The sequence below is a fragment of the Glandiceps talaboti genome, chromosome 13 (assembly GCF_964340395.1).
Source record: "Glandiceps talaboti chromosome 13, keGlaTala1.1, whole genome shotgun sequence".
Lineage (NCBI taxonomy): Eukaryota > Metazoa > Hemichordata > Enteropneusta > Spengelidae > Glandiceps > Glandiceps talaboti.
This window is the reverse complement of record NC_135561.1, coordinates 6,455,278-6,482,386: the sequence shown is the minus strand read 5'-3', so window position 1 is coordinate 6,482,386 and position 27,109 is coordinate 6,455,278. Positions and strand designations below refer to the sequence as shown.

The 27,109-nt window shown below is 35.5% G+C and overlaps 1 protein-coding gene across 3 annotated transcripts in view; it reads right to left on the bottom strand.

Moving 5' to 3' along the window:
* LOC144444533 (uncharacterized) overlaps positions 1-23,385 on the bottom strand; it is a 67,906-nt gene extending 44,521 nt beyond the window's left edge. Inside the window, exons 1-19 of one of the 3 annotated variants that reach the window (XM_078133981.1) lie at positions 23,201-23,385; positions 14,298-14,580; positions 11,848-11,883; positions 9,902-9,964; positions 9,364-9,476; positions 8,668-8,738; positions 8,202-8,347; positions 7,903-8,035; positions 7,679-7,740; positions 7,132-7,188; positions 6,621-6,733; positions 5,418-5,488; positions 5,003-5,136; positions 4,412-4,732; positions 3,890-4,282; positions 3,141-3,377; positions 2,225-2,384; positions 1,757-1,875; positions 396-656 (exon numbers count right to left, since the gene is read on the bottom strand). In XM_078133981.1, the coding sequence (XP_077990107.1) occupies positions 396-656; positions 1,757-1,875; positions 2,225-2,384; positions 3,141-3,377; positions 3,890-4,282; positions 4,412-4,732; positions 5,003-5,136; positions 5,418-5,488; positions 6,621-6,733; positions 7,132-7,188; positions 7,679-7,740; positions 7,903-8,035; positions 8,202-8,347; positions 8,668-8,738; positions 9,364-9,476; positions 9,902-9,964; positions 11,848-11,883; positions 14,298-14,577 (2,770 nt within the window). In that variant the 5' untranslated portion in view covers positions 14,578-14,580; positions 23,201-23,385. Of the gene's footprint in view, positions 1-395; positions 657-1,756; positions 1,876-2,224; positions 2,385-3,140; positions 3,378-3,889; positions 4,283-4,411; positions 4,733-5,002; positions 5,137-5,417; positions 5,489-6,620; positions 6,734-7,131; positions 7,189-7,678; positions 8,036-8,201; positions 8,348-8,667; positions 8,739-9,363; positions 9,477-9,901; positions 9,965-11,847; positions 11,884-14,297; positions 14,581-17,096; positions 17,117-23,200 lie in introns of those variants that run through there. The other 2 variants (XM_078133979.1, XM_078133980.1) reach the window with 2 other exon arrangements.
* Between the last annotated feature and the right edge of the window lie 3,724 nt (positions 23,386-27,109).

The following is a 27,109-nucleotide window of genomic DNA, read 5'->3' as shown; positions in this document are numbered from 1 at the left end:
GAGGCATCATTATCACCCACTTGTGTAATCTAATACACGGAACAACAACAGTCTTTAGTTTGTGTCTCTCTAAGAAAACTGAAGGCTGGAAAGTCATAAATCAGCTACATGGACACACATAGATAGACATAAAATTGATAAATTAAATTGATCTCTTTAAAACTGAGAGAATACTAGTAACTGTTTCACCCAGATTGTATTTTGTGTCATTGTCCCACATTCTTGACACAAGGAAAAGTTTATATACTCTGGTTGATATAAAGGTGTGAAAACTGTTAGTATTTGACATTTATTTTTTGATTTCTTAGAGAATGTTATGGTTTTACCCACTTCTAAGATTTAAGGTTTTGGTTTTTTAAACTGAAATCCAGAATGAAGGAAACAATTCTTCTTACCATCTGGTTTTGAGACATGATTCTGTGCAAATAACCCTGTTGGATAACCATAGTGTTGCGGTCCAAAGGTTTCTGTGTTGTTGTTAGAACGATCCAAGCGCCACAACTCATTTACATGAGAAATGGACGTATAATAAATAAAATGAGCATCAACAGCGACTCCAGACATTGAACCAACTTCAATAGATGTACTTGAACCACTTGTGAAGTCGTACACATTTATTGCTAAACTGTCATCATCTCCCCAAAATAGCTTTTTGTCTGTGAAGACGATAAAATGTCGATACAGTTAATAATCACAATTCAACTATACAATGGGCAAATTTGACTACTATCTGATCAGATGACTATCAATGTCATTTTTGTTTGGAATGGCCCGGGAAATGATCAAGACAAAAATGTGAACAGATATACAAAGAAATGGTTTGATCAGTCACAACTATGTGTAAAAGAGTTATTGAGAATTACTGCCAACATTTACTGTAAAATGCTGGTAAAGGACACACTACACTTTGTATGCATTACTAGCTAGCATTTCCAGTTGAAAGTCTACATATGAAGAGCAATCCTAGAGGCCAAAGTATATGATCTTTTGTTTCTTATTACAAGGCTACAACAGTATAATGGCATACAACTAAATTCGACCAAGGGTATGAGTTAGCTTGTCTCAAACTGTGCTAAACCTTTTAATTCGTTTCTCTATTTATCACAGTGTAATTAGTCTTTCTTGTGTTTAGTTGTAAGCAAATTGTTGACAAGACCACAAGGCTGGCTGGCCTACTAGACACATTACATTACACACACAATACATGCAGTAAACTAACAACGTCACTCAAAACTGTGAAATCAGTGCATGGCTGGTGTTCTGAATTACGTAATAATAAGTCATGTGTGTGTGTGTGTGTGTGTGTGTGTGTGTGGTGATAGCTGGGATTTTTCTAATAAAAAATGTTTGTTTATAGTGATTTATATGGTAAACTTCATTATGTTGGGGCTCTCAGACGTAAACTGATGTACACCTTCTTGAACGTATTAGAAATAGTCATAATTTAATTGCAGTGGTGCTCAATTCCGATACAATCATCTATTCGGGGATTCATAAACTGTATAGAGATTTGTTGTATTTATAAATGCACGTAATTGTTCATGTGTGTATTTGTCAGTTTGTATTTTTAAAGTCCCACTTATTTTAAAATTTTGTTTTTTTATGTATAGATTTTTTTATCTATGGGATGTTATGAGCGTTTTTGCGTTTTTTTCTCTCCCGAAATAAAGTTTAATAATAATAATTTTAAACAGAGTAATTCATTACAAACTTGGATAGTTGAAAGAACTATGTTGTCACTATTGGAAAAACTTACCAACATGATCTATAGCTATACCAGTAACATAACCAGTTTGTAGGAATTCTTCTTTGTTGTTGCCATTACAGTATGCCCGGTAAATAATATAGTCAGTCAGGTCTGCCCAGAACATGTATCTAAAAAATATCATAATGTTGGTAACATGACCAAATGTGTACACTTTCTGAATAGACAATTATTCAGAAAAATACAAAACTGTATGAATATCTATAAAACTAATTATCAGTTACCAAATCACATTCTTCTAAATATATACATAATTAACACAGAAGTGTTGCAATATAAAGTGTGATTGCTATAACAATGAAAACTGTATGGCTCTTTTAACACCAAAATAAACTGGCTCATGTCTTTTTATTCACTCTTTGAAAGTTGTTTGTTGCCGATTTGTAACAAAATTCAAAAAATTTAACAAAATATTTTATACTCATCAGAGCCATCAAATATTAATAATTGAATAATTACCCTGCTACTGCAGCTATTTCTATTGGTCCAGGTGCCGTAAGTCCAGTCAATAATACTAATCTAAGACTTCCATCCAACTTAGCAATCTCAATGGTGCCACGATCATAGTCAGTCCAATAGATATTTCGTGATAAAGGATCAACATTGAGACCAGCAGCATCTTAGAAATATAGAAATAAACAAGCCTTCAATTGAAGACATAGTTCCAAACTTGTATGTTTTATGTCAAACTTATTGTGCAAATCTGAAGTCTCAAGATACAAAACTTTATATTGTATAATATTGACCAATTGGCTATTTGACCTTGAATATGGAGAAAAACCAAGATATAATTAAACTATCATTATTACTTGACATATTTTATTCAAAAAGCTACGAAGATAACCAAAATTTGGCTATTTGACCTTGAAAAAGATTTCTAAGGTCAAAGGTCAGGGTCTTAAAAGAAAGCTCATGTTTGATAGTATGGGTAGGTGCTTGAATAGCGTCCTTATGTATTATACCCAGAGAAATTGGGGTGAACGCACAGATGGATGGACGGAACCCAACGTACAAGTCCCCTCTGATATAAATATAAATATAAGAAGTAACTCTGATTCTCTTATGTGTCTCTTCAATCATCAGGCACATACTCACACACACACACACACACACACACACACACACACACACACACACACAGTGGCACACCCTCTTTTCAATACAGCACAACAATGCTGATGTTATTGTCTACAGAGATATTGAGAAGTTCCTAACTTTGTTTGTAGGCCAGAATGCTTTGCCCCACAGTGTAAAGGTCTAAGCCATTTATCAATTTCAGAGAAAAAGACTTTCCTGGGTCCACAAGCAAACAGAAATACACCTAAGTAAGATAAAATTAGCCTTGCCCTAGTTCAATATACAATGTAAAATTTACCAATAACATTCCAAGTTGCTATGGTGCCTTCAGACAAGAAGTCTTGAACTCGCCAAGCTCTATGAACTGATGTAGTTTCTGTCCAATATATCCATTCCTCTACATAGTCGTATGCGACTCTTTTAGGATTTGGAGCTGTACTAAATGGTATGGCAAGACCGGGCATATCTGGATGATCTGTAAATAACTGATTGATTTGGTGTTTCTCATCATCACCAATTAGGACAAAATCTCCACCTAGACAAAGACAATGGATAAAGTTAGTGTCTGACAGCTTTTATATCCAACTTAACTACACTGTGCCTTACAATTATCACCCCAGGCATGGCATGATACAGTCTAACTGGACGCATTCTTTATTTATAATTGTTTTTGGTTTTTCATAAATCATTAGATACAACTTTATGTCGTTGGTGGCGCTTTGCCTCTGCTGTTGCTTCATGATGTGAGATATGAGCGGAATATGGATGATAATCCCTGGAATGTGACTATGACATAATTTTGGCATGTGTACTATAAAATGAATGTCCTTTATTTAAGGTATAAACTAAGTTTTGTTTGTTATTTGTACCCGTCCAGTACAAAATACTAGTAGTAGTACAAATTGTACAACAATACATGCCGGGGACGTAGCAGAGAAAGTACCATTCATATGGATGGTGGAGTACCTTCTCCCGGGACCTTCTCGCAGCAGGGCTATCCTTACACTCTGCACGTAATAAATGACTGCATTGTAGAATCATACTAACCCATAGTATCGTAGAATACGATTCGAAAGCCGCTTTTACTTGTTATTTCATCTGAAGTAAACGTAACCCACACTTTGTTTCCTTCGGAGACCACTTTAGGTATATCGAAGTCCCCTGAAGTTGTATAAATACTAGATCTCAGTGACGTTTCGTCTTCCCCATTTCCAACGACAAGCTCGTCCGTAAGATATTCTGTATCCAACTCAGCTATGTAGATGATAATTTGACGACCCTCGTCGACGGATACTTTCCATAGACACGTCAAGTTATGTGCGTATGCTGCAGGGTAGCCTGGCGACGTGATAGTGTAGTTATGTCCCTGTGCAATGGAAATAGTTTCACCGCAAGAGGGCGCTGCCGTTTGAGCTGTTGTTTCAACGGGAGCTGTAGTAACTACAAAAAAAATACACATACAGAAAAATATGACAGAAATTCATGTACATAATAAACGCATATACATAGCAGACACCGGGATGTTATTAATTACCAACACGACAAACGAAACACATATATTACACCTACCAATCGTAGACAACGGCTTCGTGCTTGTAACATGTGATTCTGTAGTTATCGTTGCTGTGGTTGTGTCAACCGGGGCATCGGTCGGCTCGTCTGTAACTTGTTTACTTGTTGGTATACCTGGAGTTGTTGATTTTGTTGTTGTACTGGGAGCATCTGTTTGTCTTTCTGTCTCCGTAACTTGGCTTCTTGTCGTGGTTTCTCGAGGTTGTGTTGTCGGACTTGTTGTTGGGGCATCTGTCTGCACGGTTGTCAAATCTTTGGTCGTGTGTGTCGTAGTGGCTGGAGTAGTAACTGGTCCAATCATATCTGCTGGTGCCTTAACTGTCAAAATAAGAAATAAAGAAGATATATATATATAATTGCGTTACGTTGGTAAGACACTGTGTAACCTATACTGTACTTGGATATCCTGTTGCTATTTATGATAGTCATGGGAAATCGTCAGTCAAACTTTTATGAATTTTTCGTCAAGACAAAGGGGTTTTGATAAATATACCAATAGACACCAGAAGTCTTAAATTTAACATATATGGCATAGTGCTTGACCTCTCAAAGAGATGTGCTGGAAAAAAACCAACCCGCTGTACTTACCGATATTAACAGTAACCGTTGCTGTTTCTGTGTCGATGGAAATAATAACTCTGACAACGTCTGGCAATGGCAAAACTGGAACAGTCACTTTTATAACTAAAACTACTTTGAAGTCAACAGTTAGACTCCCGGACCTATCAATACACAATGGAAATACATGAATTCGAAGGCGGAGAGGATATAAGATCTCTAAAGATGAACGTACATACATATGTACATACCCCTCACACACCCACACCCCCTCAGCCTCCCCCCAACACACCTGCATACATACATACATGCATGCATCCATTCATCCATTCATGCAAACATACGCACGCACGCACGCAGGTACACATACATACATACATACATACATACATACATACATACATACATACATACATACATACATACATACAAAGTGTAAACTTACCTAAACCCAAGTACAATTACTGATACATTATAGTCTTCAGAAAGAGATGAATTCACGTAAGCGTTAGTCAACTAAAAGTGAAAGAGAGAAGAATGCATATTTGAGAATTAGAATCGAATGATTTCATCTACATTGTAGAAATATAAATGGTGAAGCGACGTGTCTGTTTTTTTTTCTCGGTATATATGTACATGTAATACTAGAAAACCATATTAATTCAATCGTGTTAATGTATTGAGATATTACTTAAAGTATTTGTATGTAATTTCTTTTACATCTATCCTTTATTGCAAAATAACAGTAGATCGATGGTAGCTCTAAAATTTATTCCATCAAAAAAGAGAAAGCAACATAAAAAAGTTGAGAGTAACAGAAAAACATTTCTCTGGAGGGTCAACAACAAAAATACATGTGTTGTAAATATCTATGAAGATTATGTTGGTGGCAAACCTCTATAAATATATAGAAGTTCTAGGGATCTAATAGCAAACATTATTGAATAAATATCAACTAAAGCATACAGTACAAAATAAAAATACTTGACACAGGCAAGTATAAAGGAGACAGGAAGATAGTGGTCATTCCCTCACAAGATGTACTCATTCAATCTTGCCATCTTAAAGTATAGCATGTCCAATTTGTCATTGGTTTCTAAGTGACTGTATCAAACACAAAAAACTGCATGGTATTGTGAAATAGACTGTAACTGCGTACTTAAAATTGTGTTGACTAATTGAGAGGTTAGCCTTTGGTATTAGCACGTTATCATTGATGTTAGCTCTGGGGGTTGGATAACTCTGTATTTTAACATTTTAGGTCGAAAATGAACATACAAGTTTTGAAGTTTTCAAAGTTTGTAGATGTCAAGATTAATAAGAATATATTGGGCATAATAGTCGGTGAAACATATATATCAGTCTAATAATCTTCGGAAAAATAGATCAAGAGCGGCGGTTGGAAAAGGGTTTCTCAATATTTCAACATAGAAACTAAGGTGTAGTGACACACTGGACTATTATAGAGAAGGATAAGGACAGATTTTGGAACTTAGTGAAGAATTCGCGAAACCCTTGGGCTTACTGTGGTTCTCATTTTCTCAATATGGGACTTCCATTCCATTCCATTAGCTGCTAATATTCTATACTATTACTAAGGCAATTTGCGCCCTCAATGTTAACAACATTAAAATAAATCATGACTTACAGTTTCGGTCACATTTTGTTCCAGTTCTTGATATTCTTCTGATTCTGGATCTCCATATGCTGGTATAAATTCTTGGTCTGAAAACGTTAGACTACAGTCTACCTCTACTTGACCTGTTTAATAAATATACAACAGATGTAATTACATTACAGATAAAGAGAACGGGATATATTATATCTCAGACCACTATGTTGTGTGTCCTTCTGTGTGTGTCTATGTGGGTACATGTGTGTGTCAGAGTGTATATATATATATATATATATATAATGTGTGTGTGTTTACAATGTACACATACAAACAGACGTACGACATCTGAGGATGATATTTTTAATCCAAATATTATAACTTTATTGTTTATAAAAACCACAAACGATATGTAGATGATGAAATGGTAATTCCACTTTATAATATTCAATAACTATATTATCATTAAAAAGAATTGTTCGAATTTCAGAATTTCTCATGTGTTTAACATACCATAATTATATAGCATGTAAATGATAATACGTACCGTCCTCTCCTACGACAATAGGGTATGGAGTTGTAATCATCATCTGTGTAGTTGCCTCTGACAAGTTTATAAAATAAGAATACAGATCAGTATTCAAATATTAGATAGATAGATAGATAGATAGATAGATAGATAGATAGATAGATAGATAGATAGATAGATAGATAGATAGATAGATAGACGGATGGATGGATGGATGGATATATATAGACATAGATATATATATATACATACATACATACATACATACATACATACATACATACATACATACATACATACATACATACACACAGAGACATACACAGACTGACAGACAGACAGACAGGCAGGCAGGCAGGCATACATACATAATACATACACAGTATACATACATACATACATACATACATACATACATACATACATGCATGCATGCATGCATGCATGCATACATGCATACATACATACATACATACATACATACATACATACATACATACATACATGCATACATGCATACATACATACATACATACATTGAAATATGAATAGCATTGAAACATACGGGTTTGTGTCACTTGGATTGTTGTTACAACAGGTGCATCTGTTTCTGTAACTTGGCTTGTTATATCTGGTGCTTGTGTCGTTGGTTTTGTTGTTACAACAGGTGTATCTGTTTGTTTTTCTGTTTCTGTAACTTGGCTTGTTATACCTGGTGCTTGTGTCGTTGTTTTTGTTGTTACAACAGGTGTATCTGTTTGTTTTTCTGTTTCTGTAACTGGGCTTGTTGTTATCTCTGGTGCTTGTGTCGTTGGTTTCGTTGTTGCAGCCGGAGCATCTGTGAGCTTGTTTGTCCTACCTTTTGTCGTGGGTGACGTAGGAGCTGAAGTGACGGGGTCAATCATATCGGGTGGGGCAATAACTAGAAAAGAAAAAAATCATAAAATAATCATAAACTTTTGCGCATTTAATGTACAGTTCTATTGTTACAATCCTTTACAATATGCTAAGTTGGAGACGTTTAGGCTCCCCATTGATAACAATAACAAAGCTTAATAAGAGGAATATGTGATATAACGTCTACTTACCACCATTGACAGTGATCTTCGGGGTTTCCGATTTGAAGTCTATTTTTATTGTTACAACTTTTGTCAGGACTTCTCCCAACGTCAACACTGGAACAGTCACCTTTATAACTAAAACTAATTTGAAGTTCACAAGTACACTCCCAGAGCTATCAATGAAGAAAGAATACATATTACAGACACATGAAGGAGGAGAGGGGATCTATTGACAAACAAGCAAACAAACAAACAAACAAACAAACAAACAAACAAACAAACAAACAAACAGACAGACAGACAGACAGACAGACAAACAAACACACATGCACACGCACGCACGCATATACATACATACATACATACATACATGCATACATGCATACATGCATACATACATACATCCATCCATCCATCCATCCATCCATCCATACATACATACATACATACATACATACATACATACATAGTAATTTGATAGAATAAAACTTACCTAATCCCAGTCACAATTACTGATATGTTATATTCTTCAGCAAGAGAAGAATTCATGTAAGAATCAAACAACTAAAAGCAAAATAGAGAAAGGAATGAAAGTTAGAATGGCTTTTGACGGAGCAAAAATACATCAGTTTAAGATGTGTTCACTGGGGTAGAGCGAGAAGTAAAAAATGGCAGAGAGTCATGATTTTAGTTAACAGAAAATCAAAATATCATATAAAGAGTTTACATCAAATGTCATATACTTCATTAGTGTCAATGATACAGTTGCTGATGGCTCTCGGTACTCGTAATAAGCTAGCATTAATCAACTTGTGTTTGAAGTCAAAATACTACCAAACTAGAATGACAACAGATCTTCAAATAAGCGACTCAGTATATTTACATCTCACATAACTTTGTTTTGTTACAAATTACACAAACCAAATACAGGCACTGACAGTGCACCCGCATGTGAAATGTTACATGTTATCTCACTGTGAACCCAAATCAACAGTTTTGTGTTTGAATCTTCCTTCTTTCATCAGACAGTGATGTTGATTTGTGTTCACAGTGAGATAAAATGTATCATTTTTATATACTTGCATGCTATCAGTGTCTGTATTTTGTTTTATGTACTTTGTAACAAAAGACGTTATGTGAACCTGACTGAAACGCTATAGCCACTTTGATTTTTGTAGTATATACTCACTACATCTGTTGCATTGTCGGCTAGTTCTTGATACTCCTGTGAATTGGGATTGTCATATTCTGGTATATAGTCTTGGTTTAATAGCCTCATACTGCAATCTATCTGTATTTCACCTGAAACAAAAATTTCGGTGGAATTAATTCACCCAGACTGCTGGAAACGTATCCAATACAAATGCTTGTTTTGCTTGTATAAAACGTAATCATCCAAAAATAATGAAACACTGTGATGCAATTCTGCTTTTGAACACAGCTATGATAATTTTAAACCAAAGATATCATTTACTATAACACACTCAAGCCAAGGTATTTGAGCAGAAAAAGTGGATTATATACCCCAGTCGTTCTGCGTCACGACAAACCGTGTCTACGTCACTGTTTTTGTGATATTGATACTCTCAATATAAACACTTAGGCCACCCGAATTTTCCTCGGCTGGACGGAAGAAACATATTGGGGAATACTGTGTAAATGTAAAATTTAACACATTATAGAACTAATACATGATTCGAAGTGATCATCAGTACATATATACTCACCTTCCTCCCCTACTACAATTGGATATAATGTTGTACTAGGTGCTTGAGTAGTTTGCTGTGGTGCTGAAATTGATAAATTAATATTTAATTATCAAATGATATACTCAGTTATATAAGTCCACCCATTTCATGCAGGTTAATTTAACATACATACATACATACATACATCCATACATCCATACATCCATACATACATACATACATGCATACATGCATACATGCATACACGCATACATACATACATACATACATACATACATACATACGTACGTACATACATACATACATACATACATACATACATACATACATACACACATACATGCATACACGCATACATACATACATACGTACGTACATACATACGTACATACATACATACATACATATATACATACATCCATCCATCCATCCATACATACATACATACATACATACATACATACATACATACATACATACATACATACATACATACATACATACATTTATTAATCTTTCATATACAGACACCATTTCAGTGCATTAGCACTGTTCTCCGAATGGAACCTGTTGCAAGATTACGTACACATAAAAAACAAAAAACAAAAAACAAAAAGGGACAAACGAGGACAAAAAGTATAGACGGACAGTGTACTTTAAAAGATATCCACCCACATTACCAGACTACATTATTAAGATGTCTTTTAAATATCGATGAGTTCGGAGCTGGTCTTATGGATAGGGGTAGATTGTTCCATAGAACAGCACCGCTATAGTGAAATGCCCATACGTGCATACATACACACATACATACTCTCACACCCCATTTCACATTTCGTCCGAGGTTATGTATGGGGACCAGTGTAAACCGAGATTGCAAGGTTATCGTACCATGTCATGGCACGCAAAGGCTAGCTATTGTGAGAGCCTTTCAAGTAAACAACATTCCAACAGGTGGTGCCATGAATTACAATGAAACATACTTGGGACGCGTAGGGTGACACGTACTCACAGTCCTATTTGATAGAATGTAATGGACTAACAAATTATTCAGACTTTTCCAGTTAACTAGTGTCCACTGTAATAAAATTCCTAACAGGGAATATCTCGCATAACTCTTTGACTTACAAAACTTATCATATCACAAAAACGCAGATCTGTACAGTTCGACTTAAAATTCACTGTGTTCCAACACTACACCATAACATACAATGTTTAACGCAATCAATGTTAAGGGAGCTACACTGGGAAACCCTAGCGAAATGCAAAAAGTTTCTAACTTCTAGACTAACCATGACATATAAAGAGCTGACAGGAAAATTCGACCGCCAGTATACTGAAGATTACTTCAACATGTACAACCAATCAGACAATCTCCCTAGTGTACATACTATGAACTACTTCACCACCACAGACAATCTCATTCACACTCTCCCCGTGGTATATCAGCCAACACAAATACAAACAAGACGCCTTTTAATATTTGCACCATAAAAATCTTACAAAAAAAATTGTTGTGTCCGGTCTATTGAAATAGGAAAAGAAAACGGCGTCGAAACAAATCACTTGCATGATTCGCACTGCCCACATCATGCGCATGCTCACTTATAACTTGGAGTGATACCAGTTAGTGTTACCGAGTAAACATCCATAGCTGTTACAGATAGTCAAGAGAATTGGTTGTCTGGCTCTACATACGGGCGAACTAAATAACAAAGTCTCTGGACTATATTGCAGCTGACTTTGTACAGTAATTCAATCAGACTGCATAATTACCTTTCAATTAGATATAGCTCTTTCCTTAATAAATGCTTTTGCATCACTACACATGTCTTTGTATAACCGTGTGCCCTCCCTCAGGCAATGTGGTCAAAAATGTCCTTTACTCCAGACATTCAAAAATACCTTCAAATGGAACATTGGTTATATGTAAATATGTTGGCTAACTATGCAGATGAACTCACCTTCTGTTGTAGTTTTCTCTTCTCCGCTCAGTAACCCTGTTAATGAGACAATTCATCATAACCATCGATGTATATCTTGAATTTGACAGTTTTTGCTTTGCAAAGCTAAAACGGTATTCATCTAAATTTTGACCTGAAAGATGATGGTGTTTTTTCATGCTTGCAACACTGAGATATAGTACGGAGAGTTACGGAGAAGTATTATCATAGATGTTGCAGTGCACCAGAAGGACAGTGGGTCCAGCTTTCCATTGTATTGGATAACACTTCTAAAAACCATTATACCGACATAGCACTTCTAAACATCATTTTATCAACATAACCTATACTGTAGCATTCATTGGTTTCTTAGGATGGGGAGGGATACAAAATGAGCTAAGTTATACAGTATATGTATTGGACCCAGTATAGACCTTACATATAACCTTATGTCCTTTTTGAAAGCCTTTATAGTTAACGACCATTGTCACTATTTTAGTGTGTATTGTTCTCTGTGATCCAGTGTATTTTTAGTCTTGTCGATATGGTGGTTAAAGTGGAATGGTCACTGTCTGTAAAGAAGCCCTTATTATCGACATGAGTCAGCGTATAAATAGTCTGTATGATACAGACATTAACTCGTGCCACGTGATTAAGAAATCTGATAGTGCTCAACAACACGACGTATCTTACAGTCTAGTGTATAAAGTGTATAACTATAATACACTATAAGTTTGGGAATCAATACATTGGTGATTTACGAATCTATTGTTATTAAACATTTATCCCAGTACAAGTTTATATTTATATTGATATGATATGATAAACGATATGATAAATGAATTGATATAGAGCCTAGCTAGTATGATATATCCATCAAGCGATGCTCACTGGCGCTTTATGATAAGCACTGTCATAAATAAGTTCTCTCGAAAAGTTATGTCTTTAATCTTGACTTGAAAGTTTCAATAATTGGTGCAGAGCGGACAGTGTTTGGCAGTTGGTTCCAAATAATCGCGACGGCGTAGCTGAAAGATCGATCTTCATATGATTATAGTATATTACATGTATAAGATTTTTTTAGAAATACTGAACAAGTTTCTTACTAGTCTAGACATATGTGTTAATAAATGAAACAAAATAACCACCAGTGGCCATAATATTAATGTTACTGACTATGTCTCTTAATGTACGGTTGGAGGAATAGGGCGCGGTCCTAAATAAGCCTTTGCCCAGGGGTAATACATTTCTCAAACCCTAGGCCCTAGTGATCTCTTTATCTAAGTTGTTTTTCTCAACAATTCAATGACTACAAGCGACCTCTTTTTTGTTAACATTTGCATTTCTTTTCAAACAGAGGTCATTTTGGTTCATTCACATTTGTAGTCGTGGGAAATGTTAAACATAGTATCTAAGTGGTCTATAGCTCAACGTCAATTACAAACTTAAAAGGGTGGTATGTCTTCAAGGTAGTGTATAGTTCGTCAATTTAACGTAAAAGGGTAGTTTCAAGGTAACATATAGTTCAACGTCAATTACACATTTTTAACGTAAAAGGGCAGGGTGATTTCAAGGTGGGGTACATAAATATCGACATAATTGAATGTGGAAACTATTAAACGCTGTTGAAAGATTCTCAAGAAGTGTTCTCAGTATTTCAGTCATTTCATTTGTGTAGCTCCACGATACAACAAAGGGGGTTGTGTTAAATTGAAAATTCTATAATGTTATAGTTTAGCTGCCCCTCTTAAAACAAACCGAATTACCAACAAATTCTAATCGTCAATTTGAAATGTCACTGTAGACCTATTTTTGCCTTCAGAGTCTCATAGAAAATGGAGGGTCCCTCAAGTCAAGCTGAATAAGGTCTCGTTAAAGTTTCTACTGAAATTGTACACGATTTGAGTTGCTGTTGTCCATATACTAGTCTAGATACCATCCGATGGGTTTGGATCTTAAGATTTCTTTACCAAATGATATCTTCAGATTCGAACTCAATGGAGCATCTCTAGATTACCCGTACACGATACATGGATGATGGAACACCATTTCAATCAAGCCACCATTGATTAATATATTATTAACAACAATGGTCCATACTACAACATATAGCCATGAATTTGTTTGTTTGTTTGTTTGTTTGTTTGTTTGTTAGTCCCACTTTTACTTTTCTGCACAAATTCAAGGAGTATTTTTTCTAGTTCTATCGATATATAAAACCAAAAAGCCTTGTTCACATTCCAAATGTATGCAAGTCATTGTATGGTCTATGGTCAGGTCATTTGAATTGACACACAAATTATTCTGGAATGACTTTTCAGTTATGTTAAGTACTGTTTGATGAATTTATGGGTTATTTTGAATTGAAGTAGCATACATTTCTGAGGTGGATTTATTGTGGTCAAAATAATGTTGACAGAGTGGTGCAATTCTATGGGTATTCAAGTTTGAATCAAAGGTCAAGCACATACCTGTAAAATAAATAGCTACTCCTACTCCAGCCCCTACAAGAACTGCAAAAAGACACAGCGACACAATTATACATATCGTGGATTTCTGAGTTTTCTCCTCAAAGTTTACCGCATACAGATCTGCTGAACTAGAACCTTGTCCAGGCTGGAAAACCCTTGTTTTAACTTCACCTGCTCTTGTTTGATATTGGTAAATAGGGTCCATGTAGTCACTCACGCTGTCCCCACCATTCGAAGTTCTGTCATGCGCGGTATCATAGTTTGGATTGTTGTACGCCATATTCTGTAAGAGAGAAGGAGGATGGAATCAGAGAAAGTGGTTGACTAGTATCATGTCATTCCTTTTGAAGACATGACACAAAAGAAGACGTTGTTCACCTTTACCAAATTAGGACAGTTCTATTTCGCTAAGGTCAACCATTGTTACACCCTTTTATGAATAATATTTGCAAGAATGCCAGCCAACACTTGAAGTTACTGTGTCTCGCTGAAATCAATGACAAGTCCTTCACGGCCTATTAATGTTTGTCAGCTCTCTCCAAATATGTGCTTAACGACAAAAACATGCATACAGTACAGTCAATGAATGAGAGAATATCACATGATGGTGAAAACCAATACGCCGTCAGTCTGTCAGACTTCTCCCTGATCTTGAAAAGATTTTGTTACGTTTATAAATATCTGTTTTATGTTTGACCTTTTCAGGAGAAATGAACCTTGATGTTGGTTTCAAAAAAAAACTTTACACACTTGCAATCTGTTAGAATATCTCAAGGGTAAAATAAGAGCTAACGAGAAATTGAGATGTCCATCTTTTATAGAAATTGACATGTTATTAAATCTCGATTATGAACTAAATTCACGTGATTATAATATTTTATTTTGATACTTGTCTGCTATCACAATCTATATGTTAACACTGGGTATTGTTAGTTTAATATATTAGAGAATCTGATTCAAGGCGAGAAGTTTATTGCAGCATGTCACAATAATATTGACCTAAAGTCATTGTCGTGCCAGTTTCCATAAAAAAATATTATTGTAACTTTAAAAAAAAAATACATATTGTCAAGTGAACTTCGTTTTTAGCATGGTGATAATCGATGGGATGTCGCTCACGAGTTTCTGGCAAAAGCGATGGCACGAAAAAACGAAACGAAACAAAAACAACAAAAACTGAAAGCGGGACATTCACTGAAGAAGGGGAGACATCGCTGCAGTGAGGAATGCTATAGCTTTTCGCAAAACCACATCGTGGCATGGTGGCCTTTCACACAATACGAGTGCGACATAACTTAGCTCTTCGAATACGTGTATAGACGAGACTAGACAAGATAGATAAGTCCATAGGTTATTGTAGTGTCGGTGGTAGGTGCGTGAAATCGTGGACCATCGACGATTTTTCTAGTTTACTCTACATGTAGTTTCTACGAATTCTATCTCTCCGGACTCCGGTAATCGAGATGATTGTCGCGAGTATAGGGACTAGACTTACGCTCTGTAGAATGAAAGATCAGTCGTTCTTTGCGCATCATTATTACTGCGTGTAGCGAATTGTTGACATAGAGTTCACTGACGAGTCCTTAAGTCCAAAGAGAGTCTCTACTCTAATAACTCCTCGTTCTCTTTCATAGACACTTTTACTTCCTTTTTTGATCTACAAAGTTTGCTACAACTATGTGCATCTAAAATATTGAAATGCATATTGGAAAATTCTAGCCATGCATTCAGTCATCTGAGCACTGAGTTTAGTTGAATACATGCGTAAAATTATTGTTTTTTCATTCCAGTGAATTTTTTTTTCAATCTAGTGAGGACAAGGAATAACTGATTACAACATTACAATACCTGCACTGCATTTCTGTAATCCATGTCTAGAAGAATTAGCTAATTATGTGTAAGACAGTTGTGGAAAATAATTATAAAGAACATTTAGCGCAATGTTTTATGGACATTAAAGTTACCCCAACTTCGTTTGCTGGAATTAGACTTCCTGGTAAAAATACTCAACTTTGAAGAAAAAAAGGATTCCTAAAAAATAGACAGAGTCTAAGTTTTGGAACTTTGTCACTTGGCAGACAGCATGGTCTTTTCACTGTACATGCGCAGTGTTAGTATTAGGCTAATACATTCTTGTTAGCTGCTGACGAAAGTGTATCTCATCCGTATACCTATTATAATAAAAAAAACTCTGTAGATTTTGATTTCCTCGACACACCAAAATGAAAGTTTACTTTTGCACAGGGGCATGTATTATGGCTTAGATTGCATTTTTCTTAAGGAAAATATCATACGAATCCTGCTGCTACAAATGTACCAATTTCTATACATTGTCAAGTAGATATCGTTTCCTCACAGGTAGGAAATTATAGTCAAAACGTTGTTATATTCAGCCCGTAGACCAGGAAAACAACAATCTAAGAAATGGTAGACGCTCCTCAGCGCTGCTGTTAAAATAACTCGTACCATTCACACCCCGTACATCTAGTGATATACTACATCTTTTGTTTTCAGTCTCTGGACCGAGATGACGCACTGTCTAAGAACTATGTGACAGTTCGAGTTGGAGCAGCTCATCCATGTTACATAGTAAAAATCTGCAATCGCTAATAACACCGTGACGAGAGCGAAAAAAAATACGAATCCAAACCAATCAAAAGGGCCGGACCCTGGAAGTATCACACGCAAGGACATGTAGCCTTTAGCTAACTAGCTACATGATTTATAAGAAGATTACACAACTTCACAGAACAATATGGTTTTGAGCAATTATACTCTTGGGTATAAGGAAGGACCTACCAATGTACTGTACCAGTCAGCACGGGTTCATCACAGGTGGATCAAAATATGTTCTTGCTCTTTTCCTTTTTAAAGGCATTCACCGTCCCCCGGGACCAAACCCGTGCATATCATCAAACGTGTTACCTTATAAGGCTATAACATTCACTATTCAAAATAAATGGTGTTTTTTTATTAATATTTTTTGAAATAATACTGGTAACGTTTTCGCTTAATTCCTGTTGTAAGTTTTCGCTGAAACTACACTTGAGGTGACAATGTACATATATACAAATGCTTTTCCTTTGTTTGCTTACTTGTTTATAACCATGGTAATGCTGACATTCATCAAAACGAAAAGACAATAAAAAACTTCCTTGACAACAATTTTTGAATTTCCTCGAGGAGACTTGTCTTTGGGGACAAATAAAAACTATGCATGGTCCCATACATTCCTCGGTGTTAAACCACAAGGTGTACACATTGTCAGACATAAATTCTTAAACCATGAGTTCAATGACCAAATGTGTTGTGCTATCAATTGAATTTTTTGACATGTCCCGACGGACTCTTGTATAGATAGTATCCGCCACATGTAAACGGATATAATACAACAGACAAGTATTTTGGCGTGGGGGTCGAGGATAAAGGTTTGTTAATTCGTTTGAATTCATGAAAAAAGGAACTCCCAGCTAGTTTCAGAATCTCACAAAAGACGAAATTTCAATACCGTTAAAATTTTGTAATAGAATTATAACCTAGACGACAGAGAAAACTAAATAAAAATAAATAAATAGATATTTTGTGTCCAAAAGAATAACATATGGCAACAGCTGCAATATCGAATGTCTTTTGATATTATATAGCAAAAACATAACCTTAGGCGTCGAGGCGAGGCAAAACTATTTTTATTTAAGATCTAGTCAATATTTCAATACAGGTGCGTATATTTCCGAAAGCACTTTTCTAGGGGTGTGGTCGGGTATTTTTGTACATGTTTGATAAGCCCCGCCCCCTCCTAATAAAAGGGAGAAACAGTGTAAAAGAAACTTAGGAATAACACAGAAATACCCATAGAAATGAAAGAAAAGGTAACTTTTAAACTGACACTCTCAATGTGCAAATACTTCCAAATCATATTTATGTTGAACTGATGAATACATACAAAAAATCAGAGTCAACGATTTCTGCTTCTTAAAATGACTTCGGGTCAGTCGGCATCTTTATGAAAAACAATTTCTTTTGATTTTCGCTCCAAACATTAAAGATGACCTTTAAAATCTATGCATATAATATAGGTTTATCTCTCAAAATTAAGAAAGAATTGATAAGAGAGACACAGACTAGATAAGGTTGTATTATTAGCTGAGGGGTATCCCATGTATGCCCACGCTGCAATTGTGAAGCAAGAGATAAACAACGATGAGAATAGTTTGACGGGGAACACTGGTCATTACCGTTAACCTTGTTTTATACCACTTCAAAATGACGTATTAAACGCATTTGTCATTTCCTTGTCATATACTAGCACACCTTAGATTCAAGTGGACGAAAATAAAAATAGTGGATATGTTTTACTGATGTATGACAAACAGTTTGATGGGATAATTAAGGTCACTATCCACCACCCCAATAATAATAATATTATACATGGTCCCATACATTCCTCGGTATATATATATATATATATATATATATATATATATATATATATATATATATATATATATATATATATATATATATATATATATATATATATATATATAGGTTTTGAAAATTTGAACCAAATTATATGCTATAGACCCTACAGAACTGTTTCGTGAATATATATATATACACACACACACACACACACACACACACACACACACACACATATATATATATATATTATAAATTTTGTCACAGTATGTGTGTCTGTCTGTCTGTCTGTCCACATGTCTGTCTGTGTGGGTGGCAAGCCGAGCAGGTCAAAGACTTCTACTTTGGTTTTGAAAGAAGTCAGGTCAGATGCTTGATCTGTCCAATGGTAACCCTTGGCTCAAATCTGGGTGGTCTAAGACACAAAACTCTTGTCAATGTAATTTCTTTAGTTTGCTAGGTTCAAAAACAGCCCTTTATATTCAAAGAGATTCGCTCAGCAGAACTTACTATTGCAAAAAAAGAGAAACAATGTTAATTTATATGAATCAAAGTGGTCAGTTCTTTTGGAGACTGATCTGTAAAAGCTACCCCTTGCCATCTTGTGTTTGTGTTGTTATGGTTTATGTGATTCATCTGTACATATTGACATTGGCTGTTAGTGCAATGTAATGTAATGACATAATGTAATGTGAAAATATTGCTTTTTAAAATAAAAAATATATATAATTGTAATTTTTAAGTCCATAAAATATTTAGTTCTTTAAAAATTTGAAAGAAGTTAAAGTTTGTGTTTGTATGTTACATTAGACTGCACAGCGACATAACGACCTCATTTCCCTACAATTTGTAGAATGAATTAGACATCACGTTACCTATGGTCATTGATGTCAGAAACTGAATAGCATCGACACACCTTATTTAGTCATGATGCAAGTGACTCTGGTGTTTTGAGATGGAGGAAACCATTGTTTGATGGGGGGGGGGGGTTGTCGGTCGATAGATAACCCTGAAGTTGTATCATTTGCCTTTGTCTTTGCAAAGCTTTCATAACGGCGGTAATAAAATTGAAAACACTTTGGTAGTATTGGAAGTTCAATATACTGTATATTTTGAAGGGTTGACGATTATTCACTTTTCTGTACCATGACTACCAGGGCGCGAACACGTGCAAACTACAGCACAATATTTGAGCCTTGGTTTCACCTCAGACCACTAACGAAGAGGTTTCACGGTGCTGTGATGACTGACATGAATCGTGTAGCTTGGGATCATTTCTAGTTAACGACACTTTAGATAATTTCGTTAGAGCATGAGCACCTAGCCAACAGATTTACGAGCCCCAAACGCAATAGGACAAACGGGTGATCTCATAGTGGTCTGAGGCGTGATACTAATACTTTGCCAAGTTTGTCTCCTTCAATTTCCCCCAAACCACATACAAGGTCTGTGCCAAAACCTCCCAGAAAGACAGGGAAAATATCAACCACAGAATCCCACCCCTACCCCCCACAATGCTAGCATGTAAAATTCACTGCCCTGTTGATGCACTTTCTGTTTGCACCTAAATCTACAACTAGAGTAGTGAAATATAAATGTCAAAATCCAAAGCTGGATTGAGATATGTAGTTTTATTATATCAGAATAAAATACGGCCTTTTCAACAAAACGAAATTTTTTTCCTCTAAATCTGTCGAAAAACCTATACACGCGGACGGCAAACAAAGACTATAATTGACTGCGTCTATCTACTAGTCTAGAGACTAGCCGTTAGGTTTGACCCTGAAGATCTCTTTATCCTGGGATCCTCAATGACTTGGAGCTAGATGTGGGATAAAGGGACCTTCAAATTCAAACCATACGGTTAATCTCTAGATAACTACACGAATCTTAGCTATAGTATAGCAATGAACACTTGATTTGTTAAAAAGTTACAAAATAAATAAATAAATAAATAAATAAATAAATAAATAAATATATATATATATTTATATATATATATATATATATATATATATATACTTAGTACTACCAAAACTATTACGCTCTGCCACTGCGGTATAGAGCACTGTCTTAGCAGATTGATACTCACCGAGTTATATATATATATATATATATATATATATATATATATATATATATATATATATATATATATATATATATATATATATATTTTAATATATATATGATGTCAAAAACCTTTCAAATATTTTGATTTCCAGAATTTTTTTATGAGATTAAATTAACGCTTTTCCTTTCCTGACTTCGTGATTCAGAAGTTAACTATCGTCAATTTCTACGTTTAGTAGCTATTCCCTTTTTATATGTTTTCATATCTACACTAATAAGACTAGAATTCGATTTACCGTCCTTTGTAGAATCAGAGAGCAAATGAGATTATCAAATAAAACAACGGAGACAGTTTTTCAGCCTCGAATGAAATCTTCATAGGTCTGACGTTATGCTAATTGTAAAGTACCAAAATAGACTGTGGTGATTCCCTTGACGTCACTGTCATGACGTCACCGCCATGATCTTGACGAAGTCTGAGGTATTACGTAAAATTGATAAAAACGTTACCATTTCCGTTTACGAGATTACGAGATTTTAAAACATGACGTAACGAAATTTAACGAAATTAAACCACTATAGAATCCACAGGCACTCGAATCAATGTGTACGATTAAAAAAAAATGTATGTAAATAATTATTTACATATATATTTTTTAAAAATCATACACATTGATTCGAGTGCCTGTGATAGAATCGAACAGCATATCAGATGATTCGTGTGATTCCGATGTTTATTTCCTGGGATCGGAATTTCTTTATCTTTAGTTTAAAAAAATACAACTCTTGTGGCTAATCTGACATCCATGGTTGTTATCTCATTGGATTGTCATTTCTTCAAACACCATATACTGTACGTGTCTCTTTACAAACTCGTAAAAAGTAACCTTCCATTTTTTTACACCTGTACATGAACAAGCAGGGCCCTTGATATGACATGCATAATAATATATAACTGTCAAAAAAAGTATTACGTTCAGACTAGATGCATACATTTTTTTGGTTGTTTAGGTCTAGGTGTTCCCCATGTTTAAGCAGTGTTGCATAAGACCATATCATAAATACAGCATGGTAAAACTCACTGCAAGTGAGAGCGCACTTCATACCCTATGTACTAGTGTTGACACATTTTGTCAACTTTGCGAGTCAGAGTATTAAGGGATAAAGTTTAGTTACGTAAGGTATCACGACAGAACTAGAGACCGACCGACATTGCACAAATAAGCCAGATAAGTGGGACAGCTAACATTACGAACTGAAGATTTTGAGATAATATTTGATATGACGTCACATGAATATTTCCGGTGGTTTCAGGCATCAACACAATTAATCTAATCTAATAATCCCTTCAAGTTGTTCCAAAAAAACAACATCCTACGACTTATAATTTGTGCTAATTCCATTTGTACTACATGACAATTGATCCGATTTCAAACAATGTTTGCAACGTTTACGTGGTTATATACTAAGTACACATAACGTTAAAGTTTGATTAAATAAGCAAATGTATGGATAGACGAATATTTACACACGTAAACAAATAAAAACACATAAAATCGCAGACAGTGTGATAATTACACAACTGATAAATACATGTGATAATAACTGAGAAATTAAAATCAAGACTTCAGTTAGTGTTTCTTTCTTTCCTTGTCTAAAGTTTGTAAAAATTAACGACTCCTTTTGGAACGGTGATCTGATGTCCTAAAAATCTCGACTTCTACCGCTGAACATGGCTGTGATATACCAAATGTTACAGCTGCACAACGGATGGTTGACAGTGCTGACAGCAATGTCCGGCGGTCGGACTTGGGCTCTGTTGGGCGGCATATATTACTCTTGCCATATTATGAATGAGTCATGCGTTAACTTAAGTAACAATAGCTTCGAATGTACTTAACTCAATTTCAAGTAGACCCCGGTTAGGTGTTGGCCACATAATGAAAAAAAAATCCTACTGTAAAAAGCGTTGACACTATATAGATTCGAGATATAAGTTTACCACCGATGTCAATAAATTAGTATGCGGACGAAAGAGACTTCCAGACAGACACCTAATACTAACCCACCCTTCCTCCGAGGTCATTCAGTTAGTCTCCACACCATTCAAATGCAATGTGTGATCAATGAATCTGGCTGGAATGGGGACTGTATGTATGGGCGCAAGTATGTACCATGGTGTATGTAAACTTGTGCAGGCGGTCACAAATCAAGGGCTCCTAAATACTGGTGTGACATTATCACATTATAAATGCCACGGGTTTAAACAAGCAGAAAGCCATGGACATGTAACAATTGGATACGGTGGTCAAGGAACGCTAATCAATTTGTTAAATACATTACGCTGTAGACGTGATATACCACTGATATCATAATAAGGGAAGCGATTACAAGCAACGTTTACCCACCTTGTACTTGTAGTGAACGTCACCCTCCCGGGTGTTGAAATACAGGTGTTTGATATCTCTATTCTTCTTCGATGTACACTGAATCAATCCTAATGTGGACTATTCCTTGTTTATCCTCCTGTTTTTGGTAATTTCTTGGTCCCGGAACTCGAGTACGTCCACACTTTACTGTGTCACACAGCGAATAGCCATTTCCCTTTCAAACGAAAAAAACAGTGTATGCGGTTTTTTTTGTTTGACTTACGTAGGATGAAATTTGCATATGAATAGAAAGGTATTAGTGGACGCTCTGACGACTACGCACGCCACTGTTCTATGTATTTGGGTGGAGTCAGTACCATAAAAAGCTGTAAAAAGTGTGCTATACAGAGACTGTATATCAAAAGGTCGTCAGGGTACAGCCAACAACCAAGATTTAAATAATCAGTAACTGTCCCGTACTAGGACAACAATTATGTCGTGGCGACAGCTTGATTCAGTTGATGAATTGATGTGCATCGAAACTCAATTTGATGTGAGCAGCAAAGGTCGAGATATCATGATTAACCGGAAGTACCGATAGGACAGTTCTCAATCAGACATATCCTCGCGCCCGTTTTGTCGGACCGCTTAAAATACATTGTTTTATACCTGTGTCACCGGATACCTATGTGGGCCACCAAAATTCCACTGCCCTTATTATCAAGTATAACTATAATAAGTACAATATTTCAATGTTTTACCCACTTGAGTGAACGCGCGTGTCAACACATAACGCAAAGGTACACATAGTATATTAATATAGAAGTGCTATTATATTTACACACGTCGATATCAGAAATACCGGTATAACACTACAGTATCTATAGCGTTGACCTCCTGCTTTTGTCCTGGCATCCTCATTAGCATAGTTTTACTTTAATTCATATCCACTCCTTCGTTTTATTTGTATTCATAAAAAGGAACTTACAGTGCGTTAGGTGTTCCGGTTCAAACTTGAATAGCCGGGACAAAATGAACAGAAAAGTACGTACATAAAAGTCGCCTAACCCTAAATTTTCTTAAAATAGAAAGTGACGTGGCACTTTATTGTTATCACATCCCTTGAAATATTAGCAAAAGTGGAACAATTTATTGAACCCGTAAAAAAGTATAAGGAAATACCGTCATCAGTTAATAGAAAATCAAGTACAAAAAAGTTCTCAATCACCCCAATATATAGCCAGGAAAAATTAAATGTCAAACTTTGACTTCTAGTGAGTGCCAATCTGAGATGGTGTCTATTGTCCCTCATGATTGGGTGTATTCTTGTGGTAGTTTTCTTCCGGGTTTATTGGCCTGGCGATCCGTCAATGGGACTGCCATTATTCTATTTGTAAAGAGATCTCACTTTATTTACGGGTCTGTAATGATCTGATTCTCTGAAATGCTAATATAATGACACAATGCATGTTGTCAGTGCAAACCAGCAAAACCAATCATGACACTGATCTGAACGCCACCAACGGACATCAACAGCATAACCATGACGTTGAAATCCTGGTTTCAAATTCTATCTCATATCATGTACTATTATATATGGTTCGCATTGTTGTATGATCACTTCACCCCATTTCAATAAAAAAATATAATGGGTGGGGATGCTTTGTTGTTGAGCTACTGAACCAGTTAATTAAATAAAGCACCTCCAATTTTCTATGAGGTTTCAGCCAAACATTCTTGAATGTGTGTTCTTGTGTATTTATTCCAACAACAATTCATATGGTTAAACTGGTTATGTCCTCAGTATTTGCAAACATATCATGGACACTATGACTACCATTGATCAATAAAGTAATATTACGTGACCGTTTTTCTACACTTCTAACAGCTTCTAACAGTGTACAACGAATATGATTTAGAAAATTATATATATATATATATATATATATATATATATATATATATATATATATATATATATATATATATATATATATATATATGTGTGTGTGTGTGTGTGTATATATACATGCAGATAAAGTTCAACGTTTATAAGCCAAAATAATCTATATAATTTTAAGACATTTGTGCAACTTTTAAATAGGAAAAAACACAAATTCCAGGCGACAAAGCTAATAGAAATGTGTGTATTTTTTAATATAACTTTTTTAATATAACTTTTTTAATATAACTTTTTTAATATAACTTTTTTAATATTACTTTTTTTCACATTTAGGTAAGCTTGATAAATAAACATGTATACCAAGTTGTGGGCACTGCGGCGCACATGCCGCGTATTGTAGGCATTACTTATTTCGTTTCCATGACAAACGTAATCCAATTAAAAACACAACTCGAGTTCAAAATCAATACATTCATCATCGTCGTGCTAATTGGATAAATAATTGAAATGGTCATTGATTGAGCTCATACTTTAAATGAGAAAAATGTTAATTAAAAAAATTGTGTATTGCATTTAAATAAACAGAACGAATATCCATCCATAAAATTAACTTTGCGGTACTTGTCTCGTCATCTTGGGATTGGAAGGATACCTATCGGAGTCTCTTGCAATGGTTTGAGTATTAAAACGAGGCTAAATTATTTGTGCTAACAATATGACAGGTTATATATAAAAATAATTGATTCGTGTCTGTCCGAATGGCATGATACAAAATGTATCATATTTCTCGTAATGTACGGTTGGTTAACAATGTCCTCGAATCATCCACACAATCTTCTTCACATATATATACTATCAGAAAGTTTTTCGCGCAACTCCCATTTCAAGTTTGAACGCGGTTATAATATCTTGATCGGTCATGGATTTGGTACATGCTGATTGCTCGTATCGATTTTTTAAAGCAAAGGCTATAAAAGTGAATTCGATCCAACTACACATGCAGTATATTACATCAGTCCCTCGGGTAATAAATTGCTACCCGGACATCAATGTATTCGGACCAGCCATGCCGAGTGTGAAATCCCCTGTGTCATCTTGATAATCATAAAAGTGACTTAACGTTTTAAAATTGTCAGTGGAATCATATTGTGCTTTATTTCAAGTCATAGGCTTTTGTTTTTGAGTTCGGTTTGTTGATTTATTTGCTATCTTATTTGTGGCTTATTATCTGATCACACAACATTGACGTCTTTGATGAACAGTAGTGAGGCATAACGCATATGATAGTAATCGATAGCTCAGACTACTGAGTTGATAGGCAAGAATATAGTCGGTCGATCGACCGACCAACCGACCAACCGACCGACCGACCGACCGACCGACCGACCGACCGACCGACCGACCGACCGACCGACCAACTAACCAACCAACCAACCAACCAACCAACCAACCAACCAACCAACCAACCAACCAACCAATCAATCAATCAATCAATCAATCAATCAATCAATCAATCAATCAATCAATCAATCAATCAATCAATCAATCAATCAATCAATCAATCAATCAATCAATCAATCAATCAATCAATCAATCAATCAATCAATGATTTATCCATCACCTGGATCCAGTACATACAATATACATCCCATCATATCGCGCGGAACTATAGCAATTTATTTAACTCTCAGTTAAGAGAATGAATATACAGTGCATTCATATCCTATAAATCCAAGATACTGTCTGGCCTAACTTTAAGATATCGTTGCTGAAACCAGCCGAGCGACGGCTAGATTATTTGTACCCAAAATGGAATATGTCCTGCAATGTTTTGTCACACAACGTTAGTAACGTATCTTTGTGTTGTGTTGACAATAACATAAATTCATGTCTGCTGAGAATTATGATATCCAAACGGATGGGTGAGGCACCCCTGGGGGGGGCGAGCTTTACGGAAACACCAAGTAGAATCATGAAAATCCTTTGAGTTACTGATGTGAAGGTACACTCTGGGTACACATAAACAGACCAGGTAAATATTGAGA